Genomic DNA, 27,068 nt, shown 5'->3' on the forward strand with positions numbered 1-27,068 from the left:
CATCTGCTTCCACACTTGGTGATCTCGTGGGTCCATGCTTTGCCGGCCTTCTCTTCGATGTCGTCTCTCCACCTCCGCTTGGGGTCTTCCTTTCTTTGTTTTTGCTTCAGCAGTTTTTATTGTTTAGTTGGCTGATGTGGTCAACTTCAAGCTGTTCAGTGCATTAAAATCCTCCAAGACAAATGTTACAAAGTGGTTTCTGGAGTTACTTCAATTCTGCATTTATTTATGGAAAATGCTGAAATGTGTTGTGCACATCCAGCCACAGAACTTTCATCCATATTTTACATGAAGGACCATTTTCAATACTGCCTGCCCTTGCTCTGCTTTTTTAAAATTATCCCTTAATTTTATCTCTATAATAAGATTTTAACAGGCAAAATGCTCTTAAATTAGACCAGAAAGCAGGAAATAGAATCAATACCCTTCAAAATTTTCTGGGGGATGACCCCCAGACTTCCCGTCAGCGTCCCTCACAAACCAAATCCCACTCTGAGGTCTGGTCACAAGTTGGCAGTCTTGCTGATATTCGGTACCATGAGAGGACTGATGCATAGTTTGAAAAAGATGAGAAGCTAAGAATGATAGGGTTAGCCTAGCTTAGCATAACGGCTAGAAGCAGAGGGAAGCGTTTAGCTTGTCACTGCTCCTGCTAGCAGCACCTCTGAAGCTCAACGGTTAGCGACGGCACATGACTCCTTCTAAAAGTGTCCGTTTAAAAGCTAAAATGTGTTAGTTGGGGAGTTTTACAGGTTCCGCAGGCATGTTTTTGAACCGTTGTAAGTCTCTATGCCATGCTAAGCTAACCAAAACGTTGAATAAATGAGCAGCAGCCTCTCTTCTAATCTGTGATTTTAGTGAAGATATATTAGCATTAGCTGCAGTTTTGTGCTACTTGGTGTCAATGAGACTAAAATCTTACAAATAAAGACGCCAGGAGGTGAGTTTGGTGATCAGTCAGTCCGAGTGAAAGGTGCTAAAAAAAACAGGACAAATAATCAGCGTACCACGTTTAGCTTCAGGATGTCTTGGCTTCTGCATTTTAGAAACAACTATGGAGTAGTGAGAGTGCCAAATTACAAAAATAAATCTGTAAAAAAACAACAACAAGCAAATAAAAGTGAAAATATAAAGATGAATCAATAAAATATCAATCAAAAACTGAATCCAAAACAGAAAAGGCTATGAAAGGTAGAAATAAAAAGACAAATAATTACAAAAAAGAAACATACTTTCGTAAATAAACTAAAACATAATGTGGTAATATTAGTCAAAAAAATCCATAAAAGAAAAGGCTAATAAAGGCAGAAATATAAAGACAATTAAAAAAAACATGCTTTTATTAAAAAAACCATATATATAATGTGGCAATATTAATCCAAAAAACTAATCCATAAAAGAAAAGGCTATTAAAGGTAGAAATAAAAATAAATAAAAAGTATTCAAAAAGAAGAAATGTGCTTATAAATAAAATAAAAAATGTGTCAATATAAAGCAATATTAATCAAAAACTAAATCCATAAAAGGCTAATGAAGCAAGATAGAAATATAAAGATAAATAAATAAAATAAGAACAAAAGTAATTAGAAGAAACGTGCTTTGATGAAGCAAAAATTAATTTGACATTGTGATCAGTAAATTGCTGTTGCTTTTAAGATGCATTTTATTTTAGCACATTTCTTCTTTTTAAAAAAATTATTAGTCTTTATATTTCTACTTTTATTAGCCTTTTCTTTTATTGATTTATTTTATGATAAATATTGTCATATTTTTATTTGTTATAAGCACATTATTTCTATTCTTTTTTAAATTTTAATGATTAGTCTTTGTATTTCTACTTTTATTAGACTTTTCTTTTATGGATTCATTTTAGATTAATATTTCTTCATTTAGCAAAATTATTTTTGGTTTATTTTGTTTGCGAGTACATTTCTTCCTATTTTCTTATTTTATTGATTTGTCTTCATCTTACTACTTTTATTAGCTCTTTCTTTTATGGATTCATTTTATGATTAATATTGGCATATTATTTTTATTTTATTTCTCAGCACATTTTTTAAAATTGTATTTGTCTGTATATTTCTACTTTTATTAGCCTTTTCTTTTATATATTAATTTTTTGATTATTTTCAGTTTTATTTTATTTATGAGTACATTTCTTATTTTTCCTCTTATTGATTTGTCTTCGTCTTTCTACTTTTATTAGCCTTTTCTTTCATGGATTCTTTTTATGATTAATATTGGCATATTATTTATTTTATTTAATTTCTTAGCACATTTCTTATTTTTTAAATTATTTTATGTATCTGTTATATTTCTACCTTTAATAGCTTTTTTTTACAGATTCGGTTTATGATTAATATTTTGTTATACTGCAACATTATTCAGTTTTTATTTTATTTATTCGTCATTATATTTCCACTTTTATTTGCTTGTTCTTTTATAGATTTATTTGTGTAATTTGGCTCTCTCTCTCTATATATATGTGTATCTATATTTCTGTTTCTGAATGAACCTCTACAGCTCAGAGGTTTGGCAGCGAAAGGCGATTTCAGATCTGCAGGATTTTACAGCAACAGTGATTACTTTGGTATTAGTGCATAGAGAGGAGGAATATGTACACATTCTTTGATATATTCTGAGTTAAATCAGGCAGCAGGATCAGGTTTAGCTCCACGTCATCAGGCAGAGACGAACCGTCCACCTCCAGGACCGAAGCACCGGCGCCTCCCGCTGGTCTGAACGGGAACTCAAGTGTCGTGCAAATGTGCAAAAGTTTTAACAAGTCAAAGACCCGTGTAGTCCAGACTGTCCTCGATAGATCCCACACGCCTTCCTCTTCCTCCTCGAGTGTTTCTGATTGGCTTTCTTTCATCTGCGGGACAAAAAGTCGTGGTCAGAGTCCAGTCAGGCAGAAATCAAACGTATGAAGTCATCAAATGTCGCCAAAACATATCAGGGTTAATCTCTGCTCCATTATTCCTGATTTGCCTTAAATTTAACAGCATATAATGAGGATATTTATGAAGACATTTGATCTTTAAATCCCACTTTCAACACATTTTAAAAAAAATTTGAACCACGTGACTGACTGACTGTTTCTTAAATTCTTCGTATTTATTTTATTTTACTGTGTTAAGCGCCTTGTGGACCTTTTGGCTGTTGGAAAGTGCTATATAAATTAAATTTGACTGATTGATTGACTGATATGTTTGCTCAGGAACTACGACAGAAAAAGTCATCCTGATTCTGAATCTGTGGTGCTGAAAAAACAGATCAAATCTCTGATTAATGGTCCCTCTACAGTCACCACTAATCAGAGATTTGATCCATTTTTCCATTACTATTACTGGTTCAGTATGGCAGAGTTTAGGCATTTCCATCACACATTCTTTGCACAAATTAAACCAGAATCGAACTCCAATGATCAGCGATCGCTGCAGAAGCTGCTTTAGAGCCAAACCAGCTGCTTCACTGTTCCTCCTGACTTTTTGCTAAGCTAAGCTATGCTAAGCTAACCAGCTGCTTCACTGTTCCTCCTGACTTTTTGCTAAGCTAAGCTATGCTAAGCTAACCAGCTGCTTCACTGTTCCTCCTGACTTTTTGCTAAGCTAACCAGCTGCTTCACTGTTCCTCCTGACTTTTTGCTAAGCTAAGCTAAGCTAACCAGCTGCTTCACTGTTCCTCCTGACTTTTTGCTACGCTAACCAGCTGCTTCACTGTTCCTCCTGACTTTTTGCTAAGCTAAGCTAAGCTAACCAGCTGCTTCACTGTTCCTCCTGACTTTTTGCTACGCTAACCAGCTGCTTCACTGTTCCTCCTGACTTTTTGCTAAGCTAAGCTATGCTAAGCTAACCAGCTGCTTCACTGTTCCTCCTGACTTTTTGCTAAACTAAGCTATGCTAAGCTAACCAGCTGCTTCACTGTTCCTCCTGACTTTTTGCTAAGCTAAGCTAACCAGCTGCTCCACTGTTCCTCCTGACTTTTTGCTAAGCTAAGCTATGCTAAGCTAACCAGCTGCTGAATGAATCCTTAATCTTCTCATCCAACTATAGGGAAGAAAACTGCTTCTTTTTTTTCTAAACTGGCAAAAAACAATTGTTAACCTAAAAAAACACAATCTGCCAAACTGCTGAGTTTATGAGAAATTATTATTATAAAAAGAATTCTCACTGTTTTTGTTGATTTTAGCTAAAGAAGGAGTGAGAATAATTACCTTTTTCATGTGGTTCATCTTTAAACTTGGAGAAGCTCCTAAACATGAACCTTACAGAGAGACAGAAACCACATCAGACGTTTTCACAACCTCTGCTTTGTCTTTTCACACAAATTCCTTAAGAAAAATAAATTAAACTTCAGCAACATTCAGCCTCAGTTCATCATTTCCACATTACAAATTCTACAAAGGAACACAACATTTATTCATCTGGAACTGAACCACAGAGGATTTTACTTTATGATCACAATGACAAAAAGAAACAAAAACAAGACAAAACGCTCCAAAAATGAGACACAAAACGACAAATACGAGACAAAATGACAAAAGAATACTGACATACTAAATGCTGTTCCCTTTGTTACAACCTGATGATTAAACAGAAGCACCAACGGTCACAAAGAAGTCAGGTTTATGTGTTTAACGTTCACCTGCGACGGGTCGATCACCAGCCAGCGCTCTGTGCTCGACTGCACGTCCTGACCGCTCAGAGGCTCCCGCAGTCGAACCTTCACCTCAATACGACCTCCGGTGGCTTTACGGCCGTCCATCACCTGATGAAGAGTCAGCACAGATCGGTTTCAAGACAACAACCGTAGATAAAACATTTAGGGATCAAAATCAGCATTTTTTTTAAAAAAGTGATCGTATTCAACATTAGAAAAGTAGGCTGATTATGTTCATTTTGATTCTTATAACTGATTAGAAATTCTTTTTATCCGACAAAGGTCACCTGATAAAAACAACACGCCATCAAAACGTCATCGACACGCCATCAAAACGTCATCGACACGTCATCAAAACGTCATCGACACGCCATCAAAACGTCATCGACACGCCATCAAAACGTCATCGACACGTCATCAAAACGTCATCGACACGCCATCAAAACGTCATCGCCACGTCATCAAAACGTCATCGCCACGCCATCAAAACGTCATCGACACGCCATCAAAACGTCATCGCCACGTCATCAAAACGTCATCGCCACGCCATCAAAACGTCATCGACACGTCATCAAAACGTCATCGACACGCCATCAAAACGTCATCGCCACGCCATCAAAACGTCATCGACACGCCATCAAAACGTCATCGACACGCCATCAAAACGTCATCGCCACGTCATCAAAACGTCATCGCCACGCCATCAAAACGTCATCGACACGCCATCAAAACGTCATCGACACGCCATCAAAACGTCATCGACACGCCATCAAAACGTCATCGACACGTCATCAAAACGTCATCGACACGCCATCAAAACGTCATCGACACATCATCAAAACGTCATCGACACGTCATCAAAACGTCATCGACACGCCATCAAACGTCATCGACACGCCATCAAAACGTCATCGACACGTCATCAAAACGTCATCGACACGCCATCAAAACGTCATCGACACGTCATCGACACGTCATCGACACGTCATCAAAACGTCATCGACACGCCATCAAAACGTCATCGACACGTCATCGACACATCATCAAAACGTCATCGACACGCCATCAAAACGTCATCGACACGCCATCAAAACGTCATCGACACGCCATCAAAACGTCATCGACACGCCATCAAAACGTCATCGACACGCCATCAAAACGTCATCGACACGCCATCAAAACGTCATCGACACGCCATCAAAACGTCATCGACACGTCATCAAAACGTCATCGACACGTCATCAAAACGTCATCGACACGTCATCGACACGTCATCAAAACGTCATCGACACGCCATCAAAACGTCATCGACACGTCATCGACACGTCATCAAAACGTCATCAAAACGTCATCAAAACGTCATCGACACGCCATCAAAACGTCATCGACACGCCATCAAAACGTCATCGACACGCCATCAAAACGTCATCGACACGCCATAAAAACGTCATCGACACGTCATCAAAACGTCATCGACACGTCATCAAAACGTCATCGACACGTCATCAAAACGTCATCGACACGCCATCAAAACGTCATCGACACGTCATCGACACGTCATCGACACGTCATCGACACGTCATCAAAACGTCATCGACACGTCATCGACACGCCATCAAAACGTCGACACGCCATCAAAACGTCATCGACACTTCATCAAAACGTCATCGACACGTCATCAAAACGTCATCGACACGTCATCAAAACGTCATCGACACGTCATCAAAACGTCATCGACACGTCATCAAAACGTCATCGACACGCCATCAAAACGTCATCGACACGCCATCAAAACGTCATCGACACGTCATCGACACATCATCAAAACGTCATCGACACGTCATCAAAACGTCATCGACACGTCATCGACACGTCATCAAAACGTCATCGACACGCCATCAAAACGTCATCGACACGTCGACACATCATCAAAACGTCATCGACACGTCATCAAAACGTCATCGACACGTCATCGACACGTCATCAAAACGTCATCAAAACGTCATCGAAACGTCATCGACACGTCATCAAAACGTCATCGACACGTCATCGACACATCATCAAAACGTCATCGACACGTCATCAAAACGTCATCGACACGCCATCAAAACGTCATCGACACGTCATCAAAACGTCATCGACACGTCATCAAAACGTCATCGACACGCCATCAAAACGTCATCGACACGCCATCAAAACGTCATCGACACGTCATCAAAACGTCATCGATACGTCAGATGACGCTCTGAGGAAGACTGCAGGTAAAACAATCATCCTTCCTAATTTTGTCGGATAAAAAGAATTGATAATCAAATATAAGAAAAGTAACTTTGTGCATATAATTCAATGTAAAAAGCATCTTAAAAGGAGCATTTCATATTTAATTAACAGAAGTTTTGCACAAACATTGACCAAACCCTGTTTAAGGAGGATTTCATCGGCACCCAGATTCTTCCTCGTCTGACCCACAGAAAACCTACCCAGGAATTAGTCTGATTCTGAAACCCTAGCACAGAAATATTCATTTATCTATGAGTGTTTCTCACCTCCACGATCTCCCTGATTTCGCTCTGGGACTCCAGCTTATCGAGCTTCACCAGCGCCGTCCCGATCGGCTTGTCGCTCCGCAGGAAACCTCTGGAAGAGCGACACGGTTCCAACGTTCAGACATCCAGGTGTTTACACTTCTACTGAAGCTCTGCTTTTAAAATGAGGACTTCAGACTTTTCTGTTCTCTGCTGTTTTTATGAAGGTAAAAAAAACATTACTCATTATATCTACAACAATCTAAGTTTTCCTCTCTGAGTTTAGTTTCGACCCTTTTAACCCTCCTGTCGTCCTGCAGGTCAAACTGACCCAATTTAAAGTTTGAAAATGTGGAAAAAAAAAATATTTTCTGAGTGAAGCTTCTGATGTCCACATTTTCAACATTTTTGGGAAATCTCTGAACATTTTTTGGTGGAAAAAAAAGAAATGTTAAAAATGTTTCTAAAGAACATTCACGTAAAAATCAACCAAAATCCAGTGAAGTTCTCTGGAATTTGTTTAATTTTTTTGTGAATGTTCTTAAAGAAAATATTAGAACTTTTACTGATATATATGGAATCACTTCATATATTTTTAGGATTTTTTGAAGGATTTTTACTCATTTTTTGAAAATATTTACTAGAATTTTCTTGTCAAATTTGGGAGTTGTTTTTTTTTTAAATCTAACTTTCAAGGGAAACTTTTCAGGAATTATTGGAATTTTCTTCCAGACGTTTTTGCAAATTTTCATAAATTTGGGGGATTTTTTAGCTGAATCTTTGGATTGTTTTCAGACAAGGAAACGATATTTTTTGGTGTCCATAAATGAGGACAACAGGACGGTTAAAAACCTTCGGACTCGTACTGTTCGGTGTTTCTCTGGGTTTTATCTTCATGTCTAAACAAGTAAATCTGCTTCACGATTACTGACAAAGCGCTACCAGACGACCGCCTCAAAAGCATGATTACTATAATCCTGTGACCAGTTCTGTAAATATTAAGATCACTTTCTCGTTAAAATCAGTTCAAACATGTTCAAACTTCATCGATAAACCGTCAAAACGTTGAGCTAATCTCACAAACTTCACACTTAATCATTTACATTGCACCAAATTTCATCACTGTTTGCTTCTTTGCTCACTTCCAGGTGATTTAATGAAGACATTCTCTGTGTTTTATTTAGCAGATGTCTCCGTCAGACCCACCCTTTGTGCAGCAGCTCCAGTTTGAGGCCTTTAGACGCCACCACCCTCCTGAAGCCGCGGTGGTTCCGGTTGATTGAAAGGGTGAAGCTCTGGTTGTATTCTGGTGAAAGAAGGACAATTTTGGACAATACAGTAATGATTTCAGCAACGAAACAGGAGAAAATCCAACCTATGAATACAGTTTATTGCAAACAAATGGTCTTATTACATGGAAACTAGCCTAGGACAACTTTTCATTTGTTTTCCTGCATTCTGTTTGGACGTCTGAAAGAGCTCTGAATAACGGACTTGGTGTCTCACCTGGACAGTTCGTGTTCTTAATGACGGCTGTTTTGTGTTTCTGTGGCTGCTCCTGGTGGAGACCAAACACAAGGAAGAACTTTAGAGGACAAAGATTCACGGACAGAAATTATGTCTGCATCATGAGAAGAGTCAGCGTTACAGCATATTTATTACACCACAGAGGGCCGATGTTCTCTGGAGCTCCATTTAGAGGAAGGAAGGAAATAAATAAATAAGGAAGGAAGGAAGAAAGGACATAAATAAGGAAGGAAGGAAGGAAAGAAGGAAGGAAATAAAGAAGGAAGGAAGGAAATAAATAAATAAGGAAGGAAGGAAGAAAGGACATAAATAAGGAAGGAAGGAAGGAAAGAAGGAAGGAAATAAAGAAGGAAGGAAGGAAATAAATAAATAAGGAAGGAAGGAAGAAAGGACATAAATAAGGAAGGAAGGAAGGAAGGAAAGACGGAAGGAAATAAAGAAGGAAGGAAGGAAGGAAAAAAGAATGAAGGATATAAGGAAGGAAGGAAATAAATAAAGAAGGAAGGAAGGAAGAAAGGAAGGACATAAATAAGGAAGGAAGGAAGGAAATAAATAAGGAAGGAAGGAAAGAAGGACATAAATAAGGACGGAAGGAAAGAAGGAAGGAAGGAAGGGAATAAATAAGGAAGGAAGGAAATAAAGAAGGAAGGAAGGAAGGAAGGCAAGAAATAAAGAAGGAAGGAAGGAAGGAAGGCAAGAAATAAAGAAGGAAGGAAGGAAGGAAATAAATTATGAAGGAAAGAAGGAAGGAAGGAAGGAAGGAAGGAGGGAAGGAAGTAAATAAATAAAGAAGGAAGGAATTGAGGAAATAAATAAGGAAGGAGGTAAGGAAGGAAGGAAATAAATAAGGAGGGAGGGAAGGAAGGAAAAAATGGTGCTGAAGATTCAGCTTCATAGGGGGTTGACTCATTCTGCATGTAACTGTAAATGATGCTTAAACAAAGGCAAACTTGTTGGAGGCATTTGACCAGGCTCTCACCGTGCTCGGATACGGGAAGTCAAACTTGACGTAGGCGTCTAAGTCGTTAGTTTGGATTCCTGGAGGAGGAGGAGAATCAGAAAGCATCAAGTGTTTGCTGTAACCTTCATTTCTTAACTGAATGTGAAGTTTTTGTTTAAAAAGAGTAAAAATAAACCAAAATGACAAGAAGCTAAGAGGTAGATAAAGTACTTAAAGCAGAAACTAGAGAGATTTTAACCCTGGTGTCGTCCTGCGGGTGAATTTCTCTGCATTTTTTTGGTGAATGTTCTTAAAGAAAATATTAGAAGTTTCACTGATATATATGTAATCACTTTAGATGTTTTTAGGATTTTTTTGGAAGATTTTTGCTCATTTTTTAAAAATATTTACAAGAATTTTCTTACAAAATTTTGGGAATTTTTTCAAAGATTTTTTTTTTAGGAAAACTTTTAAAAAATTATTGGAATTTTCTTCCTGAAGGTTTTACAAATTTTCATAAATTTGGGGAATTTTTTTGCTGAATTTTTGGATTTTTTTCAAACAAGGAAACAATATTTTTTGGTGTCCGTAAATGAGGACAACAGGAGGGTTGTTAAAAGTTTAACAAGAGAGGAAAAACATCTAGCTCTGTGGCTTCAAAACTTAATTCAAGGCAAAAAAATGCAACTCTTCAGTGTATTCTAAACTGTGAGAGACTGATCTATGTGCAGGTTTTACCACTCGGAGCAGGAAGATTCATCCCTTTCACGATTACCACCACCATGTCAGTGCTGCTCAGGTCTGGAAATATCCTGAAAGGGAGGAGAAGAAAGAAAGAAAGAAAGAAAGAAAGAACGAACGAAATAAAGAAAGAACGAAATAAAGAAAGAAAGAAAGGAAGATAGAAAGGAAGAAAGAAAAAATGAAAGAAAGAAAGAAAAAATGAAAGAAAGAAAGAAAAAATGAAAGAAAGAAAGAACAAAAGACAGAAAGAAAGAACAAACGAAAGAAAGAAAGAACGAAAGAAAGAAAGAATGAAATAAAGACAGAAAGAAAGAAAGAACGAAATAAAGAAAGAACGAAATAAAGAACGAACGAAATAAAGAAAGAACGAAATAAAGAAAGAACGAAATAAAGAAAGAACGAAATAAAGAACGAACGAAATAAAGAAAGAAAGAAAGGAAGACAGAAAGGAAGAATGAAAGAAAGGAAGAAAGAAAAAATGAATGAAAGAAAGAAAGAACAAAAGAAAGAAAAAATGAAAGAAAGAAAGAACAAAAAGAACGAAAGAAAGAACAAAAGAAAGAAAGAACGAAAGAACGAAAGAAAGAAAGAAAGAACGAAAGACAGAAAGAAAGAAAGAACAAACGAAAGAAAGAACGAAAGACAGAAAGAAAGAAAAAGAACGAAAGAAAGAAAGAACGAAATAAAGAAAGACAGAAAGAAAGAACGAAAGAAAGAACAAATGAAAGAAAGAAAGAAAGGAAGAAAGAACGAAATAAAGAAAGAACGAAAGACAGAAAGAAAGAACAAATGAAAGAAAGAAAGAAAGAACGAAAGACAGAAAAAGAAAGAACAAACGAAAGAAAGAACGAAAGAAAGAAAGAAAAAAAGAACGAAAGAAAGACAGAAAGAACGAAAGAAAGACAGAAAGAAAGAAAGAACAAACGAAAGAAAGAACGAAATAAAGAACGAAATAAAGAAAGAACGAAAGAAAGACAGAAAGAAAGAACAAATGAAAGAAAGAAAGAAAGAACGAAAGACAGAAAAAGAAAGAACAAACGAAAGAAAGAACGAAAGAAAGAAAGAAAGAAAGAACGAAAGAAAGACAGAAAGAACGAAAGAAAGACAGAAAGAAAGAAAGAACAAACGAAAGAAAGAACGAAATAAAGAACGAAATAAAGAAAGAACGAAAGAAAGACAGAAAGAAAGAACAAACGAAAGAAAGAAAGAACGAAATAAAGAAAACGAAATAAAGAAAGAACGAAAGACAGAAAGAAAGAACAAACGAAAGAAAGAAAGAAAGAACGAAAGAAAGAACGAAAGAACGAAAGAAAGAACGAAAGAAAGAAAGACAGAAAGAAAGAACAAACGAAAGAAACGAAGAAAGAAAGAACGAAATAAAGAAAGAACGAAAGAAAGAAAGAACGAAAGAAAGAAAGAACGAAAGAAAGACAGAAAGAAAGAACAAACGAAAGAAACGAAGAAAGAAAGAACGAAAGAAAGAAAGAACGAAAGAAAAGGTTAGATTTATTGAATTTACTTCGAGTTAAACAACAAAGAAAATTCTGCGGTTCCACATGTTGTCTCACTGGTAAAAAAGAACATTTAACTGTGGTGTTTTGATGCTTCAACGGGGAAAGGTCGTGTCTACTTTTTTTCCCCCATCCAACATAATTTGCCTATATGACAGTTCCTCGTATCACAGAAGGGAGAAAAAACACATAAATGTGTGGTAGAAATCACAAATGTAGCCCAAAAACTGTTAAAACAAACCACTGACATCCCAGTGGGCCAGTATTTCAACATATTTTCACCGATTCCTGACGCTGCAGATAAATCCATCCATCCTTCCATTTTTTTGTCCGTCTTAACTAAAATAAGCAAAACAGAAAATACTCAAACTTACAAGCAAAACCTGCCGTACGTATTTTTGTGTAACATTTAGCAGGACACGTATAAACCACCCGTCAGTGTTTTATATTACCGCCTGAATCGATGCAGATATGATGGTTCATCTCTGACTTCTATCCCAGGAGCTTCCAGCTTCTCGTTTGTATTTTGACGACTAATGAAGATTAAACTGTGCCCACCTCACAGTGCGAAACGATCTCTCCTCAAAGTGGTGCTTCGGAGGAGGCAGACCTCTGGACTGGGCCAGCTTCAGGACCTCCAGACTCTTCTTACAGCTTTCTGCCATTTTCTCAAACCTGGAAATGTGCAGAAGGAAGGAGGTCACGCCTGCTCTGGTGATTCCACTCCAGATGTCAGGAGACGATCGACGACTTCAGACTGTGGGAGACTAAACTACAGAATACTCTATGGAAACTTTTATGGAACGAGTGGCAGAAGAAGCTCACCTTGTTGTTTCGGCGACGTTCCCCAGGTGTGTGAACTGCTTGGAGTGAGTCATACATTTCTGGAAGGAGGAAAGCCGGAAGAAATCTCAACACATCTCAGTGTTCGTGTGGAGCAACGAGAACGGAAACGGAAAACCTATTTCTGGCATCAGAATGAATTCACAAGCATCTACAGTGAAAACAGGAGAGAGCTGAAGATGCTGGGTTACTGGAGAAGGCTGTGATTGGGATTCAAGTAATGAAAAGTGCAACAAAAAATGTAAAGAGTGAGACAAAATCTTAATCATATTCATCCAGATTATAAAATAGTTTTTCCAACAAAACACGATGGCGTGTATTTCAGTAAATCTTTCAGCTCTTCTCTGGTGTTCTACCTCGTACTGCTCCTTCAGGATCTTGGCCAGCTGGCCGTAAACCTGCTCGGCCTTCTCTGAAATCTGCACGTCGCTGTGATGAACCAGGATGAAGTCCTCGTCCTCGTCACCAGGGGGCGACGGCACCTACAGGAGGAGCACACAGAGGGTCTGAGTGCATCCCATAATACACAAAATGACTGCATTCTGAGGAACAGTCATTCCCCTCATCTGGTTAATAATCTGACAAACATCGGGTTGATTAAAACATTGTTTGTTCCTGTGTGCTGCTTCAGGTAATCACCAAATTCTAATTTTTCATTAAGAGGAAGGAGCTCTTTGCACAGGGTTTATGAATCAGGCTAATTCCTGGGGGTCAGATGAGGAATTATCTGGGTTGACAATGAAGTCTCAGTGTGAGGGAAAACCTCCTGAAGCAGTATTAACCCTTTAATGCTGATTTCATTCAGACTGCAGCTGAAGGTTTCATTCCCCCGGTGCTGGTTTGGTTTTTAGATCCCATTGAGGACTGAGCTGATAAATCTGCTCACGGTGCTGATGTCCACAGTTTTGCCGCTGCGTGCCGCCTCGATCATCGGGTCGAAGCCCTTGGCGGTGCGGAGGAAGACCTTGGCCTGCTCCATGTCGTTCTTCTGCTTGGCCTGCAGAGCCGCCTTCATGTACTGCTTCTTCCGACCCTCCAGGAACTCCAGCTGCTGAACCGCTGGAGACACAAAACACAGAGGGAGCTGGCTGTAAACAGCTGGTGTAGCTTTAACTATTTTTAGCCGTTTTGGACCTTGATTTTGATCTTTATCTGGCATAACTGGCTTATTTTAAGTAGGGCTGGACCCGAATATCCTGAATATCCGTTCGCTACGGCGGTATCCGGATATTAATTTTGACATCCGAATATTCGCCCCGTCGTGTTCGGCTCATCTCGGCTCCTCCATTCGTGTTTCTTACCACCTGAATGTCCGGGTTGCTGCCGACTCTGACGTCACGCTTCACTTCGTTGCATAAACACAAGACAAGATGCTGAAGATGGCTGCTGTTTGGGAATTCTTCAGTTTAACTGAAGACAAAACGAAGGCAAAATTTGGACCCGGGAGACCAGACGAACGGATCTGAATATTCAGGCTGTCTCCGCCACAAGCCGCCGCCGTCGGACATTACGGAGCAGAATGAATATTTGGATATTCGTCTTTAAGAGGGCCTGAATATTTGGAGGCCAGAAACCAATATTCGGGCCAGCCCTAATTTTAAGACACCTAATCTTGACAATCCTGGTAAAGTACAGCTTAAAATAAGTTTTTCCAGCTAATTTTAAGATCTCAATACTCTAAATATCAGATCTTATTTCAAGAAATCTTACTGAGACATTTTTCACTTGTTATATTGGCAGATTTTTTCACTTATTTCAAGGAAGAAACTTCAAGGCATTTTTTCTGACTGACCTGTCGGTGAGAGTCTTTCCCTGGAAGCTGTTCTGTCGGGTGAAGCTGACGGAGACCTTTTCTGTCTTTGACCGGCCGTGGAGACGTCTAACGCGAGCTTCTCCTCTGGAACAGCAGGTTTGGACTGCAAGAGACACGGCGTTATAACAAAAACTAATATAAACCATCGTTTACTACAATCCTGAAAGCCCACCTCTTCTTCTTTCTCGTCCTCGTCGTCTTCATTTTCAGCAGCATCGGTCGAGGTCAGTTTACTCGCTGCCTCCAGAGCAGCGACGAATCCCTGCTCGGCTCCCGTCTCCTTCTGGCCGGGGATCGGAGGGAAACCTGGGAGACAACTTTTACTTTTACTTTCACTTTCAAGAACAAAAAACATGTCCATGAATCGGTACTGAAGGAAGACTGACAGCTTATTTACTGTTCAAACACGATGAGCTCACAGGAACTACACCGCCAAATTAAAATCAAACAGGATCTCACCGGGAGGAGTCGGAAGTTCTTCAAAGTTCACGGCTCTTCCAGCTTTGTGAGCTCGGATGGCGCTCTGGTATTGCTGCAGGAGGAGAGACGAACGATGTAGAGTCAGAGATTTAATGGGCACAGAGGAGGACAGGCTGGCGTTTGTGCCATTTTCTGTTTCTTTTGTCTTGCTTGTGTTGTTTGTCTATTTTTTTGGCTGTTTTGTGTCATTTGAGTGTCTTCTTCTTGTCCATTTTTCTGCTGCTTTACTTTTTGATGACATTTTTTGTCTCTTTTTGTGTTTTGTTTCATGGCATTTGTCTCATTTTGTGTCTTGTTTTTGTCATATTTTGTCTTGTTTTTGTTGCTTTTGCCTTTTTTTGTCTGACTTTTGTCGTTTAGATCCTACAGTAAATCCTCTGTGGTTCAGTTCCAGGTGACTAAATGTTGTGTTCCTTTGTAGACACTCTGTGAGCTGGAAGCTGTAATGTGGAAATGATAAAGTGAGGCTGAATGTTTATTAAATGTAATTAATTTTCTCAGGTTGTTCATGATATTTTGTAAAAACTCTTTAACCCTCGTGTCGTCCTGTGAGTCAAAACTGACCCGTTTTAAAGTTTGAAAATGTGGAAAATAAAAATATATTTTCACGGTGAAACTTCTGATGTCCACATTTTCGGGAACATTTTTTGGTGGAAGAAAAGAAATGTTAAAAAATGTTTCTTAAGAACATTCACACAAAAATCAACCAAAATTCAGCGACTTATGTTGGATTTTGGTTGATTTTTTTTCTGAACATTCTTACAGGAAATATTAGAAGTTTTACTGATATATATGTAATCACTTTAGATATTTTTAGTATTTTTTTGGAAGATTTTTACTAATTTTTTGAAAATGTTTACAAGAATTTTCTTCCCAAATTTGGGGGATTTTTTTCAAATAAAACTTTTAAGGAATTATTGGAATTTTCTTCCTGAAGGTTTGGCAAATTTTCAGAAATTTGGGGAATTTTTTTACTGAATTTGTGGATTTTTGTTTCAGCAGCAGAGTGGCTGTAATTACAGCCATCAGCAGAAAGCCTCTCCTCGTACCTTGGCGATCCGGTCGTGCATTCGGGCCTTGCGGTCGTCTCCGCTGGCTTTGGCCTGAGCAGACGCCTCCGCATATTTGGCTCGTCGCTGTTCCAGAGCCTCCAGCACGTCTTTGGGAGGCGACGGGGCTGCAGGTGCCGAAACAACAAAGTTTACAAGAGTTTCTAACTTGATTTGACTTTAAAATTAATGCTTTGCATGAGGCGTCTTAAAGCACCATCATTTCCAAACTAGCACCAAACATGGAGGGCAGCTGAGGCAGACGGAGTGCAATCACTTGGGCTGAAAGTTCATTAAAATATTAAAAGTATATTAAAAATGCTGCTGAGAAATAACGCCTTTACATCACCCCATTGAACAGAATAATTAGGTTTTATTCAGCTTTGTGTTTTAGCAACTTAACACATTTTAATACTTCACATTGTAGAATATGAAACAGATATTTGACATTTTTTCCTCTTAACCCTCCTGTTGTCCTCATTTACAGGCAGCAAAAGTAATGTTTCCTTGTCTGAAAAAAATTCAGCTAAAAATTCCCCAAATATTTAAAAATTTGCAAAACCTTCAGGAAGAAAATTCCAAAAAATTTCTTAAAAGTTGTATTTAAAAAAATCCTCCCAAATTGGCAAGGAAATGTTGTAAATATTTTCAAAAAATGAGTAAAAGTCCTCCAAAAAATCCTAAAAATATCTAAAGGGATTACATATTTATCAGTAAAACTTCTAATATTTTCTTAAAGAACATTAAAAAAAAAAATTCAACCAAAATCCAGTGAATTTCACTGGATTTTGGTTGATTTTTTTGTGAATGTTCTTGAGAAACATTTTTAACATTTCTGTCTTTTCACCAAAAACTTTCAAAGATTTCTAGACTGAGAATCTAAACTTAAGGCCCTCAGTAGTTAAAAACACATCAGTTTGAGACTTTTTTTGTTCTCCAGTATTCTATTTAACTATAATAATGAAACTAAATAAACAGCATGTCTGACTGTATTTCCATTAGTTCTGTTCTCTCATGGTGACTTGATAAATTACCGCTTTTTTTCATCATCAGCTGGGTTTTGAAATTTTTGTCCAGGTGTTATTTTAAAATGTGTTATTCCAAACAATCTCTGCAGGATTTTTACACTTCGGCTACAAATGCTGTGATATGAGGCGTCTGTTCCTCTCCTAATGAACACTAAATAAATAAATAAATAAACCACACTGTGCCCAACAGAAGCCACATGTTTTGTTGCTCTCTTACGTCTGCAATTTAAATTTCCGATAAAGACTGCTCAGGTATCTGTGCATGCCAAAGTATGCGCATCATGGCAGCGTTCCCAGACAAACTTCAGCTATGCCAGCTTTAAGGCTTCAGGCAACACAGAGATGAACTCTTTCACCTCTGAAAGAAGATGCAAAGTTAAGAAAGAGACAGAGAGAGACTGTATGTTTCAGCCTATTAGCCTTCAACCTGTCTGCGGTGTAAAAAAAAAAATCTTTTTTTGGCCTGTTTGTCCATCTTACTGAACCGAAGCTTCCATCAGACATCTCAGATTAAACCTTATGATGCCAGCAGCTGATTGATGCATTTGTCATGCAGAGATGTGAAGAGGAAACAGAGCAGCTTGACTGATCAAAAAGACGTACACGTGGGTCGTAATTGTTAAAATTCTTCCTACCTGGAGCTGCAGCAACCAGTTGGGTGACCTCAGAGGAAGGTTCGTTCACTGGAGCAGAGCTTCCTCCTGCAGCTGAAACACAAAAACACCAGACTGGAATCTTCAGAGGCAAATACTTCATTACAATATCCATGCTACTGTATAGAGTGTCCCAGTACATGGTACATCAAATGCGGTGTCAAAAACACCTGGGTGTCCCACTGCATCTGGCTGGATTTTGCCAAATGCAAACCAGCATGACTTCTTGTCCACTCTGATCCAATGTTCCGTGTCTCATTGAAGTATAAACGGTATAAAACAGTACGGAAAGAAAACAAGATGGTGTCGGTGATGTGGCAGCCTGATACGGCAGCTTTCAGTCTGTGTTTTTCAGTTTAGTGTTTGTTTCTTGATGCCAAATGTTTTTGTTTTTTTGTTTGTTTGTTTTTTACAATTGTTGGCCATTTAAGTGTTTTTTTTTGGATGGATGGATGGATAGATGGATAGATAGATGGATGGATGGATAGATGGATAGATGGATGGATGGATAGCTGGATAGATGGATGGATGGATGGATGGATAGATGGATGGATGATAGATAGATGGATAGATGATAGACAGATGGATGGATAGATGGATGGATGGATAGATGATAGATAGATGGATGGATGGATAGATGGATGGATGGATAGATGATAGATAGATGGATGGATAGACGGATGGATGGATAGATGATAGATAGATAGATGATAGATGATAGATGATAGATGGATGGATGGATAGACGGATGGATGGATAGATGATAGATGGATAGATGGCTGGATGGATAGATGATAGATGGATGGATGATGGATGGATGATAGATAGATAGATAGATGGATAGATGGCTGGCTGGATATATGATAGATGGATGGATAGATGATAGATAGATGGATGATGGATGGATGATAGATAGATAGATGATAGATGGATGGATGGATGGATTGATTGATAGATAGATGGATGATAGTGGATAGATGGATGGACAGATGGCTGGATAGATACTTTATTGATCCCGAGGGAAATGTAATATCTTACAAATTAATTTCCTATTAAGGATCGATAAATTACATACTCTATATTCTGTTCTATAAAGACGTGATTACGACCAAGTAGGAGCTCACAATTTTCTGCATGCTTTAAGTAAAAACAAAGTGCATACGATTTGGGATACAGGGCCAGTTTCTGTGTACTTTTTGCTGTAGAAACTGACAAAGAAAATTCCACCTTTTAGGTAACCAGCCTGTCTTCCTGGGCTTTGCAAACTGCATTAATAGAACTTTGTTTGTTGAGGAGGGAAACCATTTGTCTGGGTCTGTCTTCCTACTCCCAGATTTATGTCTGCTAGAGATATAAGACCGGCTTCCTTAGAGCAGGAAAGAGTATCTATCAATATATATCCATTAGTGATCCATTAATGGTCTCACATGTTCAGTCTGGTGGAGCAGAGACAAACCTCTACAGGAAACAGCTCAGAGTTCCTACGTAAAAATACAGAAAGTATTAACCCTCCTGTTGTCCTCATTTACGGGCACCAAAAAATTTTGTTTCCTTGTCTGAAAAAAAAAAATCAAAAAATTCATCAAAAAAATCCCCAAATTTATGAAAATTTGCAAAATCTTCAGGAAGAAGATTCCAATAATTCCTCAAAAGTTTCCCTTAAAAGTATTATTTAAAAATAAATCCCCCAAATTTGGCAAGAAAATTCTCGTAAATATTTTCAAAAAAAATGAGTAAAAATCTTCCAAAAAAAATGAGTAAAAATATCTAAACTGATTCCATGTTTTTCAGTAAAACTTTTAATGTTTTCTTTAAGAACATTCACATAAAAATCAACCAAAATCCAGCGAATTTCGCTGGATTTTGGTTGATTTTTATGTGAATGTTCTTCAGAAACATTTTTAACATTTCTTTTTCCCACCAAAAAAATGTTAAAAAATTTCCAAAAAATGTTGAAAATGTGGACATCAGAAGTTTCACTGTGAAAATATATATATTTTCCCACATTTTCAAACTTTAAAACGGGTCAATTTGACCCACAGGACGGCATGAGGGTCAATAAAAGAAGCAAATAAGAATATGAATAGTGTATCTGTTTATATCTGCTCGTATCTTCTTTTCTTATCTAGCTTTTTTTTCAATTTAATATGTAATATCGGCTGTATGACATTCTCCTGACTTCTGTGTTTTACAGCTTCGATAAAAAGTGTGAAATCACCGGTTTGTAATCTGAAATAAACCTGAAGCCATTTGATTCCTCACCCTGTCCTGGAGGAGGAGGAAGGCCACTCAGGTCGATCGGCTGTCCTTTCTCCAACGCCTCGATCACTGCATCGAACCTCTGCAGCCAAAAAAAAAACAGAGAAGAAACGACAGAAAGAGTGAAACATAATGCTGGGCTTTGTCAGCGTCCGCATTGCTGCCGTGTTTCACATTCTTCTGGGAAAGAACAGGCTCAGACAACAGACCGCACAAACAATCATTTCAACTTTAAATATTAGTTATTTTTGCTTCTGAGGCATAAAAAAAAACCTAATTTGGCTCCGTCTCTCCACTGGATGCTGATTAAAGCTCAAAACTCTAATTCTGAACAGAAACAAGAACAGGAAATAGTTATTTTTTCGACAACAGAACCATGTGAATTCTGCTTCCAGCTCCCACAGAAACAGGATTTTATTGAGTGTATTGACAGATACAGAAATGGAGCGTTTTCCTGAGCCAAACCTGAACATGCATTCTTCTCCAGTAGCAGCGATAAGCCAGACTATCGCCCCTTTTTAAGTTATTTTACTTCACAGATAGCTGTAACTCATAATAGATTTTTCCTATCATACTGGCTGCATGCACGGGTTTGTAAAAACAAGATTTATTTTAACAGCGCTTTTGTTTGTACCAGTGTATCACAAAAGGTTTAAGCCTCGTGTCGTCCTGTGGGTCAAATTGACCCGTTTTAAAGTTTCAACCAAAATCAACCAAAATTTCGCTGGATTTTGGTTGATTTTTATGTGAATGTTCTTAAAGAAAATATCAGAAGTTCTACTGCTTATATGTAATCACTTTAGATATTTTTAGATTTTTTTTGGAAGATTTTTACTCATTTTTTTGAAAATAATTACAAGAATTTTCTTCCTAAATTCGGGGAATTTTTTTAAAATACAATTTTTAAGGAATTATTGGAATTTTCTTCCTGAAGGTTTGGCAAATTTTCAGAAATTTGGGCATTTTTTTTTACTGAATTTTTGGATTTTTTTCAGCAGCAGAGTGGAAGAATTTTCTCACGAAGTTTGGCGGATTTCTTTTTAAATAAAACTTTTAAGGGAAACTTTTAAGGAATTATTGGAATTTTCTTCCTGAAGGTTTTGCAAATTTTTAGAAATTTGGGGAATTTTTAAAAATTTTTTCAGACAAGGAAACAATATTTTTGGTAGCTGTAAATGACGACAACAGGAGGGTCAAAGACAACGATACAAGCAGAATAAATCAGAGATAAATTAAAATCTGAAAGCTTTTCAAAATAAAAGAAGAGCAATTTAAAACGGATTTAAAAACACTGATAAACTGAGCAAATCTGATCTCAGCAGGTTAGTTATTCCAGAGTTTGGAGGCAGTTGAAGTCCAAGAAAAGCAGTGAAACCATTTTGTTTGGCTCAAAATTAACAGTTTCTATTTTCTATACTCCAGAATATGTCAGGGCCATCTACTCAGCACAGTTTCCTCGCAAAATGATTCACTGAAATTACACTAAAAGAGTAAGAATGATGTGCTGGGACACGTAAAAAGCAAACAAAAAGAATTCGTCTGCGCTGTGGTCCTTAAACTCACCTTGCTGGTCTTGAAATGGCGCTTAGCTTGCTCCACGTCTCCTTCCTTCTTGGCTCTTAAAGCTGCCATCTTGTACTCCTTCTGCCTCTCCAACAGTAACGTCTTGGTCGCCTCATTCGCTGCGAGTTCACCGGACAAAACAGCCAACAATTACACAGTGAAAGGCCTCATTCATCGCATACCGAGGAGCTATACGACGGCCACCTCGGCTCAGATTCACGTGCATCCGATCCAAAACCAATCAACCGGCGAGACATAAACGTGTGACCTGAGATCAAGTGTTTTAGAAAACTGAGCACAGAGTTGTTCCTAATAGTCGGACTAATACTGGAGCTTTGTGGCAGACGCTGACAAGAGTAGTTGAAAGAATAACAACATATCTGTTCGTGTGTTTACATGAAATAATCGTGAGTAGCGGCTTCAACTTTCTGGGTTGTTTTTATTTTAAAAATCTGGATCAAAATAGACACAGAAATCTACTTGTTCCTGCTCTCTTTAATCACTCAAGCTATAATTTGACCTCACGCTCAGTTTCACATGAACCCGACTGGCCTCCAATTTAAGACCAAAAACAGTCCAGAAGCCCTCCCAGCGATCAGCTAATGATACGCACCATTCCACTCCGGGTGAGGAGGCCTTTATACTCCACCACATGGACTTCAGAGCCTCTCTAACCTCACACCATTTAGACTCAGAGACCATTTCTGCAACTTTCCCAAACCACACTGCAAAAACTCAAACTCTTACCAAGTCTGTTTCTCTTAATTTTTAGTCTAAATGTCTCATCTAACTTGATTTAAGATAAATTCACTTAACATGAGACATTTCAGCAGATGGAGGGACTTGTTTTAGGACAATTTAGTTTTAACCCTGTGGGTCAAATTCACCCGTTTTAAAATTTGAAAATGTGGGAAAAAAAACATTTTCACAGTGAAAACTTGCACATTTTCGAAATTTTTTGGACATTTTTTGATGGGGAAAAAAAGAAATGTTAAAAAAAAAGTTTCTTTAAGAACATTCGGGAAAAAAATTAACCAAAATCCAGCGATTTTGGTTAATTTTTTCCCCGAATGTTCTTAAAGAAAATGTTAGAAGTTTTACTGATTAATATGTAATCACTTTAGATATTTCTAAGATTTTGTGGAAAATTGTTTTTACTCATTTCTATAATTTTAATTTTTTTAATTTTTATTTCTTGCCAAATTATTTTTTTTAAATAAATGTTTTAAGGGAAACTTTTAAGGAATTTTCTTCCTGAAGATTTTTCAAATTTTTATAAATTTGGGGAATTTTTTGCTAAATTTTTGGATTTTTTTTCCAGAAAAGGCAACAATATTTTTTGGTGCCGTAAATGAGGACAACAGGAGGTTTAAGACACCTAAGCTTGACAATCCTGGTAAAATACAGCTTAAAAAATTTCCCAGCTAATTTTAAGATCTCAATATTCTAAATATCACATCTTATTTCAAGAAATCTTACCAAGCCATTTTTCGCTTGTTCTATTGGCAGATTTTTTTTCACTTATTTCAAAGTAAAAGTTCTTTGAAATAAGTTTTTTTTTCTTGTTTTGAGAGGGGCATTTTTTCCAGTGCATCAATGACACTTTCAGTTATGTTCCTCTGTGACCCGTGAGGCCTTGACCTTCTCTTTCCAGCTCTGCTTTTGCATTAGGGACACTCTTTTTCTGTCGTTTTGCAAAGAAAACGTGCACCATTATACCCCTATTTGTCTGTGATCTGGTGTTAAGGGCGAAGGAGTTCAAGTATCTCAGGATCTTGTTCAGGAGTGATGGGAAAATAGAGCTGCTTTGTACTGAAGCTCCTGGGATTACCGTGACCTGGCTGACTGAGAATCGACGGACTTCAGACAACGTTGGATTTTGTTCTCCAGCAACCAGCTGATTGGTCGAAGAGTCGCTATGATCATATTTTCCTGACTGCAGCTCTACCAAGCGTGTAGTTTATAACTTATAAGTACGGATATTTGTTGTCTGAGTTTGTGCTCAGAGAAAGAAACTGCCTGTTATAATTTTCTCCAACGACCAGCATTGTCAGTGATATAATTTAGTGTAATCCAAATGAAACTGACCGTCTGTCTGACCGGTCTGTGAGACGTCGGCAGCTTCCTCTGTGTTTTCCTCAGGAGTCGGGAGGCTGCTAACAGGCGGCAGCGACGACTGTTCGTCTTCACTGCTCGGTGTGATGATAACAGGCACCGCTAGTGTTGTTGAGGATTCCTCCTGCTGGGTGGCTTCAGGAGGCGAAGGTGCAGGCGGAGGAGGTCTTGCAGGAACGGCGGGTCGAGGGGCGGCGCTTGGAGCTCCGGTAGCGACAGGCGGAGGGATTTCTGCCTCGTTCACAGGCCTCCCTTTTTTAACGGCCGCTAACATCGACTCCAACGTCTGTAAACAGCAACGCGTTTGCATAAGTCTTCTGAAATCGGCTGTTCCAGACACAAGTTAGATCACAGAAAGAGAAAACAGCAAAAGCCATTTTACTGACAGGCATAAGTTAGGAAAAAACGTCATGATTAACAGGACTGAAGGATGATGGAGACGCTCTGTTACAACCCAGGCATTGTTCATTTGTTCTGTTTGTTTGCTTTTATTTCTTGGTTTGTGGAATTGTACAAAAACAAACAAAAACAAAAAATCGTTTCTGCGCTGAAGCTGAATTTCTGAATAAAAGTTCAGACAATGCTCTGACCAACCAGCTCGCTAACTGTTGCTTCAAACCACTCTCCTGTGCTTGTGTATTTATTTTTTCCGTGGGTGGGCTGTGAGGACACATAACACACCCGGCTTAGCCAGAGATGAACTACGCTGTAGGAAACTGCATTTTTTCCGTTTGTACGTGATGAACTCTGTCTCAACAGACTGCCTTTGTTTCTGCTCCTCTATGCAAATGACTTGTGGCAGCAAACGCTGTCTGACGTCTGCATCAACTCTACCAAAGTGTAACCACACTTCTAGGCTTTACCTGCCGTTAACACTGAGAGCAGAGTCTGTGAGCAAAAACACACCACAGACATGAGCCCTAATCTGACTGCTAATTAGAAAGAGAGCTGGTGAGATAAAACACGCAATGACAGATGTCTGATATTGGCTTTTCTGCCGATAACTCAATTTCCAATTCCGATATCTACCGATATCTGTGGGCTGTCTATCTAATTTTAGGTAACGTCACATTTCTCCTGTGGTGGAATTAACACATCATGCCTCATCTTATTGTGATGCTCCATTGGATGCATTCTTGGATGCAAACAAGGCTTTCAGATGGAAACACTGTCTGAGAAAATAAGAAAACTACTTCAACTGAAGTTACAGAAAAAATGACGTATTTATGACATTTTATTTATATTTGAATTGCCTCAAACAACAATTCACACTCTCCCTCCCTCTATGAGTCGGTAAATGCTGATAAATCCAGGCATTATTTTATTGGTTTTCACAATAGCCAAAAAAAAAAAATTAAAAAAAATCTGTAACGATATTGACCGATATCACATTTTTATGCCGATATAGGGTTGAAAATATCAGACATCCCTACATGCAATATATCCTTCTTCTTGGATTCTAACGTACAGCGAGCAGAACTGTTAACATCAGAGCTTAGTGATGCTCCGACGTTGAATAATTTAATGCTGGGGTTTAGTATTATTAATGAAGGAGCTGCTGGGAATCTGTGCAGATATCACCGACCTTCAGGCCACGGTCGTATCTCCTGGCCTTGGACGTCTCTCCTGCGGTCTTGGCGTTGTGCAGAGCCATCTTATACATGGCTGCTCTCTCCTCCAGGGTGTGTTGGAGGCTGCCGGGGGCCGCCGAGGACGTCTTCACTTCCTTCAACAACAAAACAACAAGCAGGTGATGCAAACATCTGCATGGATCACAGGAGGAAAAGCATTCGTCACACAGATACATAAGAAGATGAAATTAAACGCTAAACACAGACTTAGCAGGAAGAGGTGAAAATAATTACCTCAGGTGCATTTACTCTGCCGGTAATGATAGCGAGTCAGAAACTGTTTGCATAAAAACACTAATCTGATTGAACATGAAAACAGAAAAGAGGACAGAAGCTTCTCTCTCTTCCTGTTACCGGCAACAGACAAACATTTCTGCCACCGATGTTGGCAGTGGGCGGTGTTGTTTTCACGTGGTTTTTCTTTGTACCTGCGCCGCTGGAGACTCTGGTGTTTCAGCTTGAGAAGATTCAGCCAGAGAGGAGAATGTGGAGGAAGCAGTTACGACATCCTCAGCTTCCTCATCACCCACCACTTCCTGCAGCTCCGCCTGATGAGGAAAGAACGCAGCGACTGATCTGACTGCTTGGATTTAAGAGGTACTGAGTGACAGTTTTCTGTCAGCCGAGTTGATTTCTGCGTGGTTGTTTAACCCTCGTGTCGTCCTGCAGGTCAAAATTGACCCGTTTTAAAGTTTAGAAGTGTTAAAAATATATATATTTTCATGGTGAAACTTCTGACGTCCACATTTTCAACATTTTGGGGAAATTTTTGAACATTTTTTGGTGGAAAAAAGAAATGTAAAAAATGTTTCTTAAGAACACTCACAAAAAAAATTCAACCAAAATCCATCAAATTTCACTGGATTTTGGTTGTTTTTTTTATGACTGTTCTTACAGAAAATATTAGAAGTTTTATCATTTTATATATTTTTAGGATTTTTTTGGAAGATTTTTTTACTCATTTTTTGAAAATATTTACAGGAATTTTCTTGCCAAATTTGGGGGATTTTTTAAAAATAAAACTTTCAAGGGAAACTTTTAAGAAATTATTGGAATTTTCTTCCTGAAGCTTTTGCAAATTTTCAGAAATTTGGGGATTTTTGTTGCCGAATCTTTATATTTTTTTCAAACAAGGAAACAATATTTGTTGGTGCCCGTAAATGAAGACAGCAGGAGGGTTAAACAAACATAAATGTGTGTCATAAAACCTGCTGGACTAATATTTACTCTTTTTACTGCTGTTGGCTCATGGAGGGAGGACCTCTGATGGTTATGATCACATTTACACTTCTATCTGCTCAGCTCAACTACGCCTTAAACCAGGGGTGTCCAACATGAGGCCCGTGGGCCAAAAGTGGTCCTCCAGAGGGTCCAATCCGGCCCTCAAAGTGTAAAAACTACAGAGAAGACATTAACTGCAGATTGTAAATTAATAAAACTATAAATTTAAAATAATTTCTAGACCATGACACGTTGTTTGGATCAGAAAGTAAAATACTAGATTATTCTTTTGTCGTTTGTCATTTTGTTTCTCGTTTTTGTGGCAGTTACACAACAGACACACAACGTTTTTGTTTTCATAGCTCTGTACCACTTTGTTTGAAACATTAAGTGCTTTGTCAGTTTAGTTTAGTGAGTGCCATCACTGACTATCAGCCGTCTATCAAATGTAAAATGTGACACTGGAGGCTCACAGGGAGACAACGAGTCTTTTAAATCACATCG

At 38.3% G+C, this 27,068-nt stretch overlaps 1 protein-coding gene across 1 annotated transcript in view; it reads right to left on the minus strand.

The window, feature by feature from the left end:
* Nucleotides 1–205: 205 nt before the first annotated feature.
* cc2d1b (coiled-coil and C2 domain containing 1B) overlaps nt 206–27,068 on the minus strand; it is a 30,093-nt gene continuing 3,230 nt past the window's right edge. The window contains exons 5-26 of the mRNA XM_051953557.1: nt 25,772–25,891; nt 25,298–25,438; nt 23,686–23,998; nt 21,598–21,716; nt 20,038–20,116; nt 17,758–17,829; nt 16,095–16,222; nt 15,025–15,097; nt 14,738–14,871; nt 14,545–14,668; nt 13,639–13,811; nt 13,109–13,234; nt 12,735–12,793; nt 12,468–12,584; nt 10,393–10,466; nt 9,694–9,752; nt 8,694–8,745; nt 8,394–8,493; nt 7,209–7,299; nt 4,648–4,770; nt 4,217–4,266; nt 206–2,875 (exon numbers count right to left, since the gene is read on the minus strand). Of these exons, the coding sequence (XP_051809517.1) occupies nt 4,255–4,266; nt 4,648–4,770; nt 7,209–7,299; nt 8,394–8,493; nt 8,694–8,745; nt 9,694–9,752; nt 10,393–10,466; nt 12,468–12,584; nt 12,735–12,793; nt 13,109–13,234; nt 13,639–13,811; nt 14,545–14,668; nt 14,738–14,871; nt 15,025–15,097; nt 16,095–16,222; nt 17,758–17,829; nt 20,038–20,116; nt 21,598–21,716; nt 23,686–23,998; nt 25,298–25,438; nt 25,772–25,891 (2,289 nt within the window). The 3' untranslated portion in view covers nt 206–2,875; nt 4,217–4,254. The remainder of the gene's footprint in view (nt 2,876–4,216; nt 4,267–4,647; nt 4,771–7,208; nt 7,300–8,393; nt 8,494–8,693; nt 8,746–9,693; nt 9,753–10,392; nt 10,467–12,467; nt 12,585–12,734; nt 12,794–13,108; nt 13,235–13,638; nt 13,812–14,544; nt 14,669–14,737; nt 14,872–15,024; nt 15,098–16,094; nt 16,223–17,757; nt 17,830–20,037; nt 20,117–21,597; nt 21,717–23,685; nt 23,999–25,297; nt 25,439–25,771; nt 25,892–27,068) is intronic.

The sequence above is a fragment of the Acanthochromis polyacanthus genome, chromosome 9 (assembly GCF_021347895.1).
Source record: "Acanthochromis polyacanthus isolate Apoly-LR-REF ecotype Palm Island chromosome 9, KAUST_Apoly_ChrSc, whole genome shotgun sequence".
In the NCBI taxonomy this organism is placed as follows: Eukaryota; Metazoa; Chordata; class Actinopteri; family Pomacentridae; genus Acanthochromis; species Acanthochromis polyacanthus.